This window comes from Heterodontus francisci, chromosome 2, assembly GCF_036365525.1.
Source record: "Heterodontus francisci isolate sHetFra1 chromosome 2, sHetFra1.hap1, whole genome shotgun sequence".
In the NCBI taxonomy this organism is placed as follows: domain Eukaryota; kingdom Metazoa; phylum Chordata; class Chondrichthyes; order Heterodontiformes; family Heterodontidae; genus Heterodontus; species Heterodontus francisci.
The window spans coordinates 184,648,705-184,666,743 of NC_090372.1; the positions used below are offsets into that span (position 1 = coordinate 184,648,705).

Below are 18,039 nucleotides of genomic sequence, written 5' to 3' on the forward strand. Positions count from 1 at the left end.
TTGCTTTTTTTTTAGACAAATGACCATGGAATCAGTTGTTGAATCTCATCAAGATGGCAGTGTAACAGATTCTGCGACAGATAGCGAATCTATCCAATTGCAAGCTCAGAATTCTCAGACTCAAATCCCTACCATTGCACAGGTAAAACTGTACTAATTGCTCCGCCTGTAAAGAAGATTGAATTTTTTTTTTTAGTTGTTATATTGCATATATAAAAGTTAATGCTGTTTAGATGCCAAATGTGGAATTTATCCAGTTGATGACAAAGACCATGTAATGAGCAAGAGCCATTATCTTAAAATTTCCAAGAATATGGATTGACTCTTACTCCAATTTCGCTTTTTATCTCTTCCGCATCAAACCTTTGAAGACCCTCTTTTGTTCTGTTACTTCAGTTCTTGCTTTCTTTCACTTCTCAGCCTAACATTTTTACCTATGTCTTGGCTGTCTAAGAATTACTGTCACTAGTGAGATGTGCAGGTATGTTAGAAAGCACTCCGCATAGATGGATAGGTGGTGCGCTCGGATCCAGTTTGGGAGGTCTGAAAAGCATTTGCGATGAATGGGTGGATGCTCTTGTCAGTTTTCAGGGCAGCTAGGCAAATGCTTGGAAGCAGTTGGAGGAATTAGACAGGAGACTTTTGAATCCTGTCTTGTCCTGCCCTGCTGTGTCCTGAATTATTCTTGTGTTCTCTCCTTCCCCTTTCCCCTGTTGCATTCTGTTCAGACCAAATGTAGTCTTCAAGTGAAGAGATGTTAGAGAATGAGAGAATAATTAGTACATGGTGTGCAGATGTAATTCAGTATCCATTTTTAAGTCATATATTCTGTCCTTATTTTTATGCAATACTTATGACTCTATGACTTTGATATTATGTGCGGTGTCTGTCTAAGGGGGAAGATGCAGCAAACAACATAACTAGTTTTTGTTGAAAGCAGAGTAATTTCCTTCAGGGACTTGCTCTAGCATCTAAATAAACAGCAGCATTAGGCATTGCAAAGCCTTCAGCAACTTTGGACTTAGCTGTATACAGCAATTCATGAAACAGATACGGGCAATACCCGAATCCTTTATCTTTTCTCGGGCATCGACAGAAATAAAATGCAGCAGATAACAGAATTAGGCAGAACTTCCCTTTGTGTTTCTTTATTAGAAAGAACAGGTTTACATGATTCTGACACACCTATTCGACAGATTTTTACAATTTTTATATTAGCAAGGAATGTTTCAATCCTGAGGTTGTTGAGAACGAGATGAATGATACTATAATAAATAATGATGAAAGGTCACTGACCTGAAACGTTAATTCTGCTTCTCTCTCCACAGATGCTGCCAGACCTGCTGAGTAGTTTCAGCATTTCTTGTTTATATTTCAGATTTCCAGCATCTGCAGTATTTTGCTTTTATTATATGAATGATACTATGATGGATAAAAGGAAACTTTAGATAAGTTAGTTAGGTTGAAGGAAGACAAAGCCTCAGGCATGATATGCATTCTATGATCCTCGGGAAGATGAGGGAGGAAATTTCTGCAGCCTTAGAAATTAAATTTCAGGGATCTGTTCCATGTGGATCTGTGCAGCGCAAATAGTGTGACCAATGTAGCATCCAATTTTAAAAGGGGAGCAATGGCGAATCTGGCCAATTAACTTACATTTTATGGTTGGGAGAAAATTGTAAGTATCCCTAATTAGGGATGCAGTTACCATATTCATAGGTAAAGAGCAAATAGTTAGAGGTAGCCAGTGTGAATTCCGAAAGACAATTGTTACGACCAGGTGAAAAAGGTGTCTATGGTCCCTCTCAGCCTTCACCAGGTCTTATCGTCACAGGGTTTTATTTTTAAGCACACTGTGTTTTTAGCTGCCCCTTGGTGAATCCTTGTTCACTGCTTTCCAATTATAAGACAAAGTAACTAGCACAAATAGGGTTTCTTCGGTTTAAAGAAGGAAGATTGAAATTTATTAAACTTAAACTCTAATTAGGTTGACGCCAACGGATACACGATGCGCCTATGCAAGCATGCATACGCAATACACACGTGCAAATAGAGACGGAAAAGAGCAGAAGAAGAAATAAAGTGAAAAGTTTGAGGCAAAATCTGAAGAGTTTTTATTACAGTTCTTCAAGCTAACTGTAGAGTGCTTGATTGTAGGTAGTTCTTGCTTTGGGACCCAGCATTCTTCTTAAACCTTGTTCACTGTAGGAGACTTTTCTCTCTTGCGGTTCATGTGTCGTCAATGGATTCAGAGGCTTGAGTGAGAAAGAGATGGGAGCAGACAAGAAAGATCTTCTCAGCCCAGGAGCAAAAGTCTTTGAGTTCAAACTGTTTGTACAATTCAGAAAACCCCAGGTTGCCAAGCAGGTTAGTCATGTGACTAACTGGTCTGACCATGTCTTGGACTGTATTATCTTAGCAGTCTCTGGAGTGCTTCTCTTACACACAATACCTGGTGATCAAGGTCCATTGTGGGTTGAATGTGTCAGGGAATGGTCCTTTGTCCTTCCAATCACTGTCTGTTAATATGCAAATGTCTTTTCCAGCCACGGCTGATCTGTTTAACAAGTCCTTTCTTCACTCCAGTAATAGTTTAAAATCAAAATTCATGACAGAATTAATGCGCCTCATTCTTGTCAGGTGGGGGCCTAGCATGACACAATATTTGACAAACGGCAGATAATTTTTTGCAGAAGTATCTGCCATAGGAGATGGGGTAAATACAGTGACTGTATTGTGCTTGGACATGAGGAAAGCCTTTGACAAGATTTCCTATAGGAAATTACTAGAGAAGATGAAAGGGTATGGAGTTGAGGGAGGATAGAGAACTGGATTAAAAATTAGGTAGAAGGTTCAGATCTGGGGTCAGTTAAGCTCACCATGTATATCGATGATCTGGAGAGAGGCCGAGAAGGAGTGGTGTTAAAATTATAGAAAGTATGGCTAATTCTTTAAAAGACTAATGAAGCTGCAAAGGGATATTGATGACAAAAACTTGCATTTATACAATATCTTTAATGCAAAACATCCTAAGGTACTTCACAAGAAAATTATCAAACAATCTGACATTGCGTCATGTAAAGAGATATCTGGATTGGTGACCAAAAGTTTGTCAAAAAGATAGGTTTTAAGGAGCATCTTAGAGGAGAGAGAAGTGGAGAGGTTTAGGGAGGAATTCTAGAATTTAGGGCCTATGCAGCTGAATTGATGGCCATTAATGTTGGGGAGATGGAAATTAAAAATGTGCAGGAAGCCAGGATTGGAGAAGTGCAGAGATCTAGGAGGGTTGTTGGCCTGGAGGGGTTACAGAGCTAGGGAGGGGCAAGGCAATGGAGGGATTTGAACAGAAGGATGAGAATTATAAATTTGTGGTGTTGCTGGACTGGGAGCCAATGTCGGGAATGGGCTAAAAAGTGGGAAGATGAAATTCAATGTTAGTAAGTTCATGTAATTTCCTTTAAAAAAAAGCACTAATTATGTTCTGAATGAAAGTGATATGGGGGTATAGATTCACAAAACACCACTTCATACGAACTGTTATGAAAGTGCTTCTAAAAATTCATTGTCAAATTAAAGAAATGTGGACCTTTTTTTTTCAAAAAGACACTGAAAGAACTTGTTTGGCAACAATGTTTACTGGTTGTCACATGACTCAACTTAAAACTAGAACAGAATCCTTGATAACTGGGGGAAGATGTGTGCAGAGAAGTGACAGGTCAGAAGGTGGACTTTTGAATTGTTGGAAGCTGGAAATGAACTGTTTTAAAGGGGTTGGAGTTTTTTGAAAAAAACTGCAGGACAGAACCCCAGCTCAGTACAGTCTGTTCCATCTCTTTAAAAAGCCTGCAGAAGGAGAAGAGAATTCTAAAGGAAGCAGAGAAGACCACAACCCAGCTCAGCTTTCCAGCACCTCTCTAAAAGACCCTGAGAAGTCCAATGTGTCAACTCATCTTGTCTCCTGTTTTTGAAGAAAAGCCTACTAAATTAATTCTCAACACCGTCTGAAAAGAACTGTTCTAAAAGATCCCAGTGACCTGTCTATGTGTACTCGGAGGCCAGACTGTATGCCAGTTTTGGAACACAACATATCTCATCAGCTGTTTCTTCAGGAAAGAGCAAGTATTCAGTGCAAGTGTTTTTTTTTTCCTGTAATAGAGCTCCAAAAACACAAATCCCTTTTTTTTCCAGTTAACCTGTGTATGTGTGTATGTGATTGTGTGGGGCTAAGGTAAAAGGGGAACTTTAAAATTTCAATCTGTGTGTTTATGTTTTACTTCATTACTGGTTAAGACTTGTTTTACAATAAACTGATCATTTTGTTCATTAAAAAAACCTGGTTAGTGTGTTTTATTTTGGAAAAGATAGAGTATATGATTGACCATATCGGTAAGTGGGAAAATTTAAATATATGTTGTGACCTGTGGAGAAGTGATACTAGAATAAACAGTGCACTCCTCCCACCTCGGTCGTAATAGAGCATACAAACTAGGAGCAGGAATAGGCTATTTGGGCCCCTCAAGCCTGCTCCACCATTCTATAAGTTCATGGCTGATCTGCTTGTGGACTCAACTCCACTTTGCTGCCTGACCCCTGTCAAGAATCCATGTACCTCTGCCTTAAGAATATTCAATGACCCTGCCTCCACTGCTCTCCGGGGAAGAGAGTTCCACAGAATTGCTAATGTTGTCCCCTTGTTTAAGAAGGGTAGCAGGGATAATCCAGGTAATTATAGACCGGTGAGCCTGACGTCAGTGGTAGGGAAGCTGCTGGAGAAGATACTGAGGGATAGGATCTATTCCCATTTGGAAGAAAATGGGCTCATCAGTGATAGGCAACATGGTTTTGTGCAGGGAAGGTCATGTCTTACCAACTTAATAGAATTCTTTGAGGAAGTGACAAAGTTGATTGATGAGGGAAGGGCTGTCGATGTCATATACATGGACTTCAGTAAGGCGTTTGATAAGGTTCCCCATGGCAGGCTGATGGAGAAAGTGAAGGCGCTTGGGGTCCAAGGTGTACTAGCTAGATGGATAAAGAACTGGCTGGGCAACAGGAGACAGAGAGTAGCAGTAGAGGGGAGTTTCTCAAAATGGAGACGTGTGACCAGTGGTGTTCCACAGGGATCCGTGCTGGGACCACTGTTGTTTGTGATATACATAAATGATTTGGAGGAAAGTATAGGTGGACTGATTAGCAAGTTTGCAGACGACACTAAGATTGGTGGAGTAGCAGATAGTGAAGGGGACTGTCAGAGAATACAGCAGAATATAGATAGATTAGAGAGTTGGGCAGAGAAATGGCAGATGGAGTTCAATCAGGGCAAATGCGAGGTGATGCATTTTGGAAGATCCAATTCAAGAGTGAACTATACAGTAAATGGAAAAGTCCTGGGGAAAATTCATGTCCAGAGAGATTTGGGTGTTCAGGTCCACTGTTCCCTGAAGGTAGCAACGCAGGTAAATAGAGTGGTCAAGAAGGCATACGGCATGCATTCCTTCATCGGACGGGGCATTGAGTACAAGAGTTGGCAGGTCATGTTACAGTTGTATAGGACTTTGGTTCGGCCACATTTGGAATACTGCGTACAGTTCTGGTCGCCACATTATCAAAAGGATGTGGATGCTTTGGAGAGGGTGCAGAGGAGGTTCACCAGGATGTTGCCTGGTATGGAGGGCGCTAGCTATGAAGAGAGGTTGAGTAGATTAGGATTATTTTCATTAGAAAGACGGAGGTTGAGGGGGGACCTGATTGAGGTGTACAAAATCATGAGAGGTATAGACAGGGTGGACAGCAAGAGGCTTTTTCCCAGAGTGGGGGTTTCAATTACTAGAGGACACGAGTTCAAAGTGAAAGGGGAAATGTTTAGGGGGGATATGCGTGGAAAGTTCTTTACGCAGAGGGTTGTGGGCACCTGGAACGCGTTGCCAGCGGAGGTGGTAGACGCGGGCACGATGGAGTCTTTTAAGATGTATCTAGACAGATACATGAATGGGCAGAAAGAAAAGAGATACAGAACCTTAGAAAATAGGCGACATGTTTAGAGAGAGGATCTGGATCGGCGCAGGCTTGGAGGGCCGAAGGGCCTGTTCCTGTGCTGTAATTATCTTTGTTCTATCTTTGACTTGCGACCCTCTGAGAGGAAAAATATCTCCTCATATCTGTCTTAAATAGGAGACTACTTATTTTTTAAACTGTGCCCCCATAGTTTTAGTCTTTCTCACAAGGGGAAACTTCCTTTCAACATCCCCCCTGCCAAGTTCCCTTAGGATCTTATATGTTTCAATAAGATCACCTCTCATCTATCTGAACTCCAATGAATACAGACCCAACCTGTCCAATCTTTCCTCATAAGATAACCCTCTCATCCCAGGAATCAATTGAGTGAACCTTCTCTGAACTGCTTCCAATGCAGAAATACCTTTCTTAAGTAAGGCGACCAAAACAATACTCTAGATGTGGTCTCGCCAATGCCCTGTACAACCGTAGCAAAACATCTCTACTTTTATATTTCATTCCCCTTGCAATAAACGACAACATTGCATTTGCCTTCTTAATTACTTCTTGTACCTGCATACTAAAATTTTGTGTTTTGTGTACTAGGTCACCCAGATCTCTCTGCATCTCAGAGTTCTGCAATCTCTCTCCATTGAAATATGTTGTTTTTCTATTTTTCTAGCCAAAGTGGACAAATTCACACTTTCCCACATTATGCTCCATCTGCCAAATCTTTGCCCACCCCTTTAACCTATCTATATCATTTTGCAGACTTCTTATGTCCTCTTCAGAACTTACTCACCTACTTATCATTTGTGTCATCAGCAAATTTAGCAACCATATATTCTGTCCTTTCATCCAAGTCAGTGATATGGATTGTAAATAGTTGAGGTGCCAGCACTGATTCCTGTGGCACTCCACTAGTTCCAGCTTGCCAACCTGAAAATGACCCGTGTATGCCTACTCTGTTTCCTCTTAGCTAACCAATCCTCTGTCCATGCTAATATGTTACCCCCTATACCATGGGATCTTATTTTGTTTATTAACCTTTGATGTGGCACCTTGTCAAATGTCTTCTGGAAATCCAAGTACACCACATCCACAGGTTCCCCTTTAACTACGTTGTTTGTTACTTCCTCAAAGAACTCCAATTAGTTAAACATCATTTCCCTTTCACAAAACCATGTTGACTCTGCCTGATTGCATTATGATTTTCTAAATGTACTGCTATAACCTCTTTAATAATAGATTCCAGATTTTTCCCTATGACAGATGTTAAGCTAACTGGCCTGTAATTTCCTGCTTTCTGTCTTCCTCTTTTCTTGAATAGCAGAGTTACATTTGCTGTTTTCCAGTCTGATGGGACCTTTCCAGAACCTGGGGAATTTTGGAAAATTAAAACCAATGCATCTACTATCTCAGCAGCCACTTCTTTTAAGACTCTAGGATGAAGCCCATCAGGACCTGGGGACTTGTCAGCTTTTAGTTCTATTAATTTTTTTAGTACCCTTTCTCTGGTGATGGTAATTGTTTTAAGTTCCTTCCTCCCTTTCAACTCTTGATTCACAATTATTTCTGGGATGTTATTTGTATCCTTGACAGTAAAGACAAATGCAAAAAATCTGTTCAATTCCTCTGCCATTTCCTTATTTTCCATTATCAATTCCCCAGACTTACTCTCTGGAGGAACAACACTCACTTGACTTACTCCTTTTCTTTTTAAATACTTGTAGAAATTCTAACTGTCTGTTTTTATATTTCTAGCTAGCTTTCTCTTGTACTCTGATTTCTCTCTGATTATTCTTTTATCCATACTTTGTTATCAGAATAGGTAGAGAATATAAAAGCCAAGCGATAATGATGAGAAATGTTCCCTGTAAGGTGTGTGACCACACAGCAACATAAAAGCTTCTGTGCAGGCTGTGCATAAGTCAGTCCCTTTAAGTTACCACACATCCATGGCAGCACAAAAAAAAAAGGCATCACCTGTGCACTTCCAAAAAAAAGATTAGCAGGAACCTTGATAATGAGTCTGTATAAATTCTTAAGACCTCAGTTCAAATATTGTATGAAGTATTGGACTTCACACTATAGGAAGGATATTGAGGGTGATGGTCATAATGACACAGTAGGCCATTCAGCCCATCGAGTCCATATCTGCTTTCTGTCGGGCAATCCAATCAATCCCACTCCCCGGCTCCATTCCCATAGCCTTGCAAGTTTATTTGCCTCGTGCCCATCCAGTTTCCTTTTGAAATAATTTATCATCTCTGCTTCCACCACCATTGTAGGCAGCGAGTTCCAGGTCATTGCCACTCGCTGTGTTATGAAAAGTTCTCCGTCCCATCCCTCTGCATCTCTTGCCTAAAACCTTAAATCTGTGTCCCCTAGACCTTGTGGCATCAGCTAATGGGAACAGCTTTTCTTTGTCTACTTTATCTAAGCCTGTAATAATCTTGTCCACCTCTATCAAATCTCCACTCAATCTCTTTTGCTCCAAGAGAACAACCCCAGCTTTTCCAACCTAACCTTGTACCTAAAATCCCTCATTCCTGGAACCATTCTGGTGAATCTCCTTTGGACCTTCTCAAGGACCCTCACATCGTTCCTAAAGTTTGGTGATGAGAATTGGATGCAGTACTTTAGATTAAATGTAAGAGATTTAAAATGGAGAACAAGAGAAACTTCTTTACTCAGTTGTAAGACTGTGTTTGAGGTAGAAAAGATGGCAGTATTCAAGATTAGATTTAAATAATTTCTTGGTTTCACTATATCTGTAGCCTCCAGTCCAATAATGCTTTGCTCCCCCATCCCCGAACTCTCTGCTCCTCTGACTGGCCCTTTATGCATCCCCTGCTCCCTTTATCCCTCTGTTGGCAGTCCTCCCCTAAGTTATGCTCTGGAATTCCCTCTCTAAATTTTTCTGCTTCTTTGCCTCCTTCTTTTAACATTTCAAATTAGATAGATGGAAGAAGGAAATAGGCATATGACAGGGTCTGAGAACTGGGTAGATAAATATGATTAGGACTTCTGCCTGCATGGAAGGCAAACACCTACTCTGACTGTTTGGGCTACATGACCTTTTTGAGTTTTGTATTGTCTGTCTATTTTTATTAAGAGGCACCTGTGAATAGCTGTCTGACTTGGGGAGAGCAGTGTCACGAAAGTAGAATTTTCAGTTTGTCAGAGGTATATATCTTTTATGTATGCCTGCTGATAATGATAATAACCCTTTCAAGCGTGATGGGCGCTACTTCAAATAAATAGCGTGTAAGGGGGAAAACGTCAAACTGAAACAATAAACAATAATATTGAAGGCATTCAAAAGTAAGAACAAAACACAGAACTATAAGTCACAAAACTTGACACCAGCAGCTCGATTCCTATCCAAACTCATTGAGTTTGGAGGTTTTGGTTTCATACACGGACTGTTCAAATAGAGTACCTGAGGGTCCTCAAAGCCAAAAAAAGTAACAATGTTAAGACTAATTAAGATCCATCAATCCTGGTGGCCTTGAAAAAGAGAGAGGGAAAGAAAGAAGGAAGAAACAATTTTAGATAATGCCTTTCACAAGCTCAGGACATTCAAGTGCTTTACAGTCAATTAATTGCTTTTTGAAGTGTAGTCACTTTTGTAATGTAAGAAAACACAGCAGCCAATTTATGCACAGCAAGATTGCATAAACAGCAATGTGTTGATGACCAGGTAATCTTGTTTTCATATTGTTGGCTAAGGGATAAATATTGGTCAGGATGCTGGACCGAACTCTCTATGACTCTAGAACTCCACTGCTCATCTTTAAATTCATGCCATGGAATCTTTTATGACCTGAAAGGACAGAAGGGGCATTGAGTTAATGGGCTGCATTTTAAGAGTCCATCATTGATGTAGGCTGCAGACATAATGAAATGTGCCCTGTCCGCATGGGCACTACATCACGGAGCCATTGCGATTTCACGGCTTATTTGCATAGCCGCGGCACCATCCCCCGCGATGGCGCCAGTGCCATTTTTAAAGGGCTTACAGCCCTTAATGGTGATTTAAAAATTAAAGGGCCAGGTCAGTTGAATTACCAAAAAGCAGAAAGCTTTAAATTCATTCCCCCCACAATGGCACTTCAAAACATTCCTGCCCTTTCCCCCATGGAAATTGTTTGTTCAGAATTTGACCGTTCCCCGCAACCCCCCCTCCCCAAAGTTCGGCACATTTGCCCATCACACCCCCCCCCTCCCCCAACCAATCTGCAGTGCTGCTACCCCGCTCCCCTCTTCCTGCACAGAGAAAAAAAAAATCCTCCTCTTCCCCCTCCCCCCCGCCCCCCCACAGGTGTCTTGCCACGTTTCCCTGAACAGGGATTCGAAGGTGCGGCATTGTCGCCACCCGAATGAAGATCGGTGCGGCGATTAAGGTGATGACAGGATCCTCATTAAATCAGGTATGTAAATTAGTTTACATATTGAAATGGGGTCCCGTTGCCGAGCGGCGGAGCAGCCACCACAAGGCCTCTTCGCCGCCGAGATCGACAAGGGGCCTGCTGCCGTCGGGGCCGATGGTGGGCTTCTGCCACACCGATCTTCATTACTCCCCTCCCCACCCCCCACCCCCTCCCGGCAATGTTCCCGATTGGCGGAGGGGCTTTAAAATCCAGCCTACTGTCTCATCTGAAATACAGTACTTCTGACAATGCGACACTCTCAGCACTGCACTGGAGTATTAGCCTTTGTGTTCAAGCCTCTGGAGTGGGACTTGAACCTAGGTCCCACTGACTCAGGCGAGGGTGTAACCATTGACTCATGGCTGACATCTGATTAGCCATGCACATATCTGAAAAGCATACACATCCTCTTGAAGGAGATTTAATGTTTTCAGGAATGAGTCACTTCAATTCAAATATTTTCATTCTTTCATATTTTTCTGTCAGTTCTTACCCAGTTCCTAAAGACATTGAGCTTGGTTGCACTCCAGTACCTAGCCCTTCATATGTGAGCCCAAAACGGAGGTTTTCAACCAGAGGAAGCATCACAGTAGAGTTCAGACTTGTCCTCACCCAACATGAACTTCCATCAGGATCAGGCTCCATACTGATTTTTTCCTCTAACTCAGGGGCTTATTGTGACATCTCTATTTTTGTTGTGACTACAATCAATTATCTTAGCATCAACCAAGGATTGAACCTGGGTCAATCTTTGACTGGTCAGCTACTCCCTTAGCACTCAGCAATCAGGGAGCTACTATTGTGCTTTAATTTTTAAAGTTTGAACCCTGGATCCCTACACGTTTGGTTTAAAATTCTTTCAACTTGAAGGAATTAACTTGAAAATCTAATTGTTTTCAATAAAAATATATAAAATATGCAAATGTGCATTACTATTTGTACATTTTGCAGAAAACATTATGAATATTGAGTAGCAGTAGTGAATTCTGTTAATATTTTAATTTATGCATTAAAAAAATCATAGGGACAGTTTTGCGAGTCAGGGTATGGATTCAGAAAATGTAATGCTTGTTTTTCAGATTCTTCTAATCCCCATTGAATTTTCATGCTTTTCACTTTGCACAATTCACTTGCCGTTAAGATGTGCAAATAGGATCATGATCGCGCAGTTGATCTGGGCCCCTTAAGCAGTTGGTTTTACAGAAATCGAGTTTGGTAGGTCAAGTGTGTGAGATTGAGCGCATGGAAATTAATAGCTGGCAACTCCATGGAGATTAGAATAGCAGGTATTGGTATAGTTACTACTAAATGCTTAGCTATCATGTGACACAGCTGTTCCAGTGAAAAGTCAGTTGAGACTGCTTTATAGCCTCAGGCAGCTTTTTGGGGGGCTTGAGTTCAACACATTTTTAAAGACTGTTTTAAAGAATTAAAAGACATAAATTTTCTTAGCAAAAGTCACTGTATTTGAAATATATTAAAGAAAAAAAACTTCATTTGCATAGGATCTTTCAAATCCTCAGGATGTCTTGAAGTGTTCACAGTAAATGAAAAACTTTTGAAATGCAGTCACTGCTGTTACGTGGGCTAAGAGATAGCAATTTCCCACAAACAATAAGATAAATGACCAGTTAATCTGTTTTGTTGGTGTTGGTTAAGGGATTAATGTCATCCAGGACATTGGGAAAACTCCATAACATCACTGGTGCCATGGTATCTTTCACATCCATTTGAGCAGGCAGTCAAGGGCTTGATTTAACATTTCATCTGCAAGATGGTACCTAAGGCAGTTTAGAACCCCCTCAATACTGCACCTAAGTGCAATGCTGGGGTCTATGCTCAAGTCCTGGAGTAGGGCTTGAAACATGACCTGACTTTGAGCTGAGAATACTCTGATTCAAGGCTGATGCCTATTGAGATTGCGATGTCCCAAACCCTGAACAGACTTATCGCTAAGTCTGTATTTCCGTATCATAGAATTTGGTAGGGATTAGTGCGGAAATTGGCCTTTTAAGTGCTGCGGAAGTCTAGGTGCCTTGTTCAAAATTTGGTTCAAATTTGATCAGCCTTCTTGCCAACAGATTTACTGTGGCTGGACACTTTCAGTACCAGATGCAGTGGCGTATGGCACTGGATACTCTGAGACTGACTGGCTGTTTTGAGGGCGGAGATCTGTGCTTGATGTGACATTAGCATGAGTATGGTATTCAGAGTTTATCTTTTGTTTTATTTGTTTCCAAGAAAATGTCAAGGAGAATTTGTCCTGAACTATTACTGCCAAAAGTTTACTTGACTATTTTGACAATACTTAGTTATTGCATTCTTTACTTAATCGTAAGTGACTGTTTGTAAAATAACGGAACACATCTTTCCTCATGGATGCTTAAGAGGTCAGAATTGGAAGAGCACAGAGATCTGAGGGTTGTAGGGCTGGAGGAGGTTAGAGTTGGGAGGGGTGAGGCCATGGCACAATTTGAAAACAAGGATGAAAATTTTAAAACCAAGGCATTGCTTACCTGGGAGCCAGTGTAGATCAGCGGGCACAGGGGTGATGGGTGAATGGGACTTGCTGCGAGTAAGTAAAACAACTTTTTTGCTGTTGTAATCTAAAGGTGATAATTGTTTATCATAAATTAATTTTGAAGATTAAAGATGCGAATTATGTATATAATTTTAATGCATTTTTTAAGTGAGAAATAAATGTTTTGCTGAACAATTATTCTATTTGTGTATTATTGTTTCTTTGTTGCAGGTATCTGTAGCTGGTACTCAAGTTGCTTCAGGGTCTCCAGCTGTAACTGTTGTGCAGTTGCCTTCTGGCCAGACTGTGCAGGTCCAGGGAGTAATCCAAACCGCACAACCCTCTGTCATACAATCACCACAGATACAGACTGTACAGGTTAGCTATGGTTTTAGACTACTCTAACTTGGATAGAATGTAAATGCAAATCCAGCATTACTACATAAAATAGCTAAGAAGGCTAAATTTTATGGTGTCTTTCTTTATTCGTTCACGGAATATGGGCGTCACTAGCAATGCCAGCGTTTATTGCCCATCCCTAATTGCTCTTGAGAAGGTGGTGGTGAGCTGCCGCTTTGAACCACCATAGTCTGTGTGTTGAAGGTACGCCCAAAGTGCTGTTCGGTAGGAAGTTCCAGAATTTTGACCCAGTGATGATGAAGAAACAGTGATATATTCCAACGTCAGGATGGTGCGTGACTTGGAGGGAAACTTGCAGCTGGCGTTCCCATGCGCCTGCTGCCCTCGTCCTTCTAGGTGGTAGAGGACATGGGTTTAAGATGTGCTGTTGAAGCAGCCTTCAGTTGCTTACAGCGCATCTTGTAGACGGTAAACAGTGCGCTGGTGGTGGAGAGATTAAATGTTCGAGGTGGTGGATGGGGTGCCAATCAAGTGGGCTGCTTTGTCCTGGATGTTGTCGAGCTTCTTAAGTGTTATTGGAACGGCACTCATCCATTCCTGACTTGTGCTTTATGTGCCTTGTGGTGGACAGGCTTTGGGGAATCAGGAGGTGAGTCACTTGCCACATAGTACCCAGCCTCTTACCTGCTGTTGTAACCACAGTATCTATATGGCTGGCTCAGTTAAGTTTCAGCTCAATGTTGACCACCAGGGATATTAGTGGGAGATTCTGCTGTGGTAAGGCCATTAAATGTAAATGGGTGATTAGACTTTCTTGTTGGAGATGGTCATTGCCTGCCACTTAAGTGGCAGGTAACATTCATGCCACATAGCAGTCCAGCCTATATGTTGTCCAGGTCTTGCTGTATATGGGCGCGGACTTATCTGAGGAGTTGTGAATGGAACCGAACATTGCAATCATCAGCAAAAATCAATCCCCACTTTGATCTCACGATGGAGGGAAGGTCATTGATGGAGCGGTTGGAGATATTTGGGCCGAGGGCACTGCCCTGAGGAACTCCAGCTGAGATGATTGGCTCCAACATCTACACCCATCTTCCTTAGTGCTAGGTATAACTCCAACCAGTGGAGAGTTTTTTTCTCCTGATTCCCATTGACTTCAATTTTGCTCGGGCTCCTTGATGCCACACTTGATCAAAGGCTGCCTTGATGTCAAGGGCAGTCACTCTCGCCTCACCTCTGTACTTCAGCTCTTTTGTCCATGTTTGGATCAAGGCTGTAATGAGACCTGGAGCTGAGTGCATCTGCTGGATCTCAAACTGAGCATTGTTAAGCAGGTTATTCCTAAGTAAGTGCTGCTTGATACTACTGTCAGCAGAAGAAGAATCGCAAACTTAGCTGAAGCATACCAGGTATGTAAGATGTGGGGCGCCAAAATTCAGTCTGAAAATTGTCATGTTGTAGTTGAAATGTGAGTGAAACTGATGAATAGAAACAGACAGAAAATGCTTAGAAGTCGTGGGAGTCAGTTGCCAGCATTCGCCAGAGCTGGCGGGCAGCCATAAAGACAGGGCTAAATTGTGGCGAGTCGAAGAGACTTAGTAGTTGGCAGGAAAAAAGACAGAGGCGCAAGGGGAGAGCCAACTGTGCAACAGCCCCAACAAACAAATTTCTCTGCAGCACCTGTGGAAGAGCCTGTCACTCCAGAATTGGCCTTTATAGCCACTCCAGGCGCTGCTTCACAAACCACTGACCACCTCCAGGCGCGTATCCATTGTCTCCCGAGATAAGGAGGCCCAAAAGAAGAAACCAGGTATGTAAGATGTGGGGCGCCAAAATTCAGTCTGAAAATTGTCATGTTGTAGTTGAAATGTGAGTGAAACTGATGAATAGAAACAGACAGAAAATGCTTAGAAATATGGGTCTCCATGTTAAAAAGTAGGCCTGGTTTTGGATGGTTACAGGCAGGTGATTTTCTCCACTTGCTGATGTAGCAAAAAAGAAAATTAAGAAAAGGTATGGATACCTATTGTTTGGCAGTTGATGGTGAAGTATATGATGGTGTTGGATATTGGAAGGGTCAGGGGTGGGGGCGGGGGGATCGGGGTTATCTGGCATGGGATGGATGAAACTGGTAAAGTTGATCCAGTAGGTAAGGCACTTACCTCCTGGATCCAGCAGCCCATGCCTCCTGTTAGCTGCTTGGTTTCCCGAGGTCAGGCAAACCTGGCTGACCAGGGTTAAATTTAAAATGGTGGCACACGGCCTCATTATAACATTTATATGATCAGTCTGCCTCCGGCAAGTGGGTTGGTTGCCTGCCCCTGTCCCACATTTGTTAAAACCAGAAGTGGATGGGTTGTGGTCTGGTTTCAGATCTTTAACATTTTAATGTCCCACTGGACCCAAACACACCCACTTTTAGGGGTTAAAATTCCCCTCCCCCCTAGTCATCAAACAGATCACTGTATTGATTAAAACAAGGCTATTTTATATGATGGCAGTTACAGCCTTGGAAGATGAGCTTTGGTGATCTTGGATGTTTTAGTACATTCTGTAGATTTTGCCTGCTTCAGTTGATTCTGCAAAGTTGTTCTTTGATCACAAAATGGAGATTTGAACATAAAATAGATTTTGGTGCAATCTTTCTTGCTAGCATTCATAATGAGGAGTTGGCATAGATGATGAAAATACCTTTCAGGATGATGTTACATCCACAACACTCAACTGCTCTGTTTAAATGACGACCAATGTTTCTACAGCATATAGGTCCAGGCAGGCACGACATCAAACTCCATGGCATTTGCACTTGAGGATCATCTTCTGATCCAGCACAAGCAGGTGCTGGACCACCTACATCTTTTAAGGCAGACACGTAAGCCTCAAAGTTTTAGGTAAAGATATTATGGGATATGGAGCAACGGTAGGTAAATGGAGTTGAGGTGCAGATCAGTCATGATCTAAATAAATGACTGATTAGGCTTGAGGAATTGAATGGCCTACTCTGTTCCTTATGTTCTTGACATACAGCAGCCATCTATCTTAATTTCTTCTCTCACTATGGAACCACTTAGAAACAGCATGTGATTAAAAAGTAGAAAATGGTTACTGTATTGAATTTTAGCATGTCCTGAGAGTTAGTTTGGGTTGGGGCAGAATAAAGTATTTGTGGAGAATTGCAATGGTATATATGGGTCTTCTGTACACATGGGGCTAATGGAAGTGCTGTTTTATTTGGTCAGAGTTGTGGACAGATATGCTGATTAATACTGTTGTGTGAAAAAAAAGTTGCTTTAATTCACATTTAATGCTTAACTAAATATAATGTCTATTGGAGTCTGCTGTAAAATTCATGGGTATAAATGACTGGTTCATGGGTATAAGTGACTGGTTTGTTAAGCAGGCAGATTTCCCGTCTCTTGGTTGGGGGTCATCTTTGGCCTTAAGATGCTGCCTTCTGCTTGCCTGCACCACAGAAAGGCCCTTTTGCAATGCAAATTTATGTAAGGCATAGCAGGGAATTGTAATAAAGAACAAAGAACAAAGAAAATTACAGCACAGGAACAGGCCCTTCGGCCCTCCAAGCCTGCGCCGATCCAGATCCTCTATCTAAACATGTCGCCTATTTTCTAAGGGTCTGTATCTCTTTGCTTCCTGCCCATTCATGTATCTGTCCAGATACATCTTAAAAGACGCTATCATGCCCGCGTCTACCACCTCCGCTGGCAATGCATTCCAGGCACCCACCACCCTCTGTGTAAAGAACTTTCCACACATATCCCCCCTAAACTTTTCCCCTCTCACTTTGAACTCGTGACCCCTAGTAATTGAATCCCCCACTCTGGGAAAAAGCTTCTTGCTATCCACCCTGTCTATACCTCTCATGATTTTGTACACCTCAATCAGGTCCCCCCTCAACCTCCGTCTTTCTAATGAAAATAATCCTAATCTACTCAACCTCTCTTCATAGCTGGTGCCCTCCATACCAGGCAACATCCTGGTGAACCTCCTCTGCACCCTCTCCAAAGCATCCACATCCTTTTGGTAATGTGGCGACCAGAACTGCACGCAGTATTCCAAATGTGGCCGAACCAAAGTCTTATACAACTGTAACATGACCTGCCAACTCTTGTACTCAATACCCCGTCCGATGAAGGAAAGCATGCCGTATGCCTTCTTGACCACTCTATTGACCTGCGTTGCCACCTTCAGGGAACAATGGACCTGAACACCCAAATCTCTCTGTACATCAATTTTCCCCAGGACTTTTCTATTTACTGTATAGTTCACTCTTGAATTGGATCTTCCAAAATGCATCACCTCGCATTTGCCCTGATTGAACTCCATCTGCCATTTCTCTGCCCAACTCTCCAATCTATCTATATTCTGCTGTATTCTCTGACAGTCCCCTTCACTATCTGCTACTCCACCAATCTTAGTGTCGTCTGCAAACTTGCTAATCAGACCACCTATACTTTCCTCCAAATCATTTATGTATATCACAAACAACAGTGGTCCCAGCACGGATCCCTGTGGAACACCACTGGTCACACGTCTCCATTTTGAGAAACTCCCTTCCACTGCTACTTTCTGTCTCCTGTTGCCCAGCCAGTTCTTTATCCATCTAGCTAGTACACCTTGGATCCCATGCGACTTCACTTTCTCCATCAGCCTACCATGGGGAACCTTATTAAACGCCTTACTGAAGTCCATGTATATGACATCTAC

General features: G+C 42.0%; 1 protein-coding gene across 7 annotated transcripts in view; it reads left to right on the forward strand.

Moving 5' to 3' along the window:
• Nucleotides 1–18,039, forward strand: part of LOC137349254 (cAMP-responsive element modulator-like) — a 160,641-nt gene that overhangs the window by 28,319 nt on the left and 114,283 nt on the right. For 5 of the 7 annotated variants that reach the window (XM_068014781.1, XM_068014766.1, XM_068014799.1 and 2 more), the window contains 2 exons: nt 16–142; nt 13,183–13,329. In XM_068014781.1, coding sequence (XP_067870882.1) covers nt 20–142; nt 13,183–13,329 — 270 coding nt within the window. In that variant the 5' untranslated portion in view covers nt 16–19. The remainder of the gene's footprint in view (nt 1–15; nt 143–13,182; nt 13,330–18,039) is intronic. The other 2 variants (XM_068014806.1, XM_068014814.1) reach the window with 1 other exon arrangement.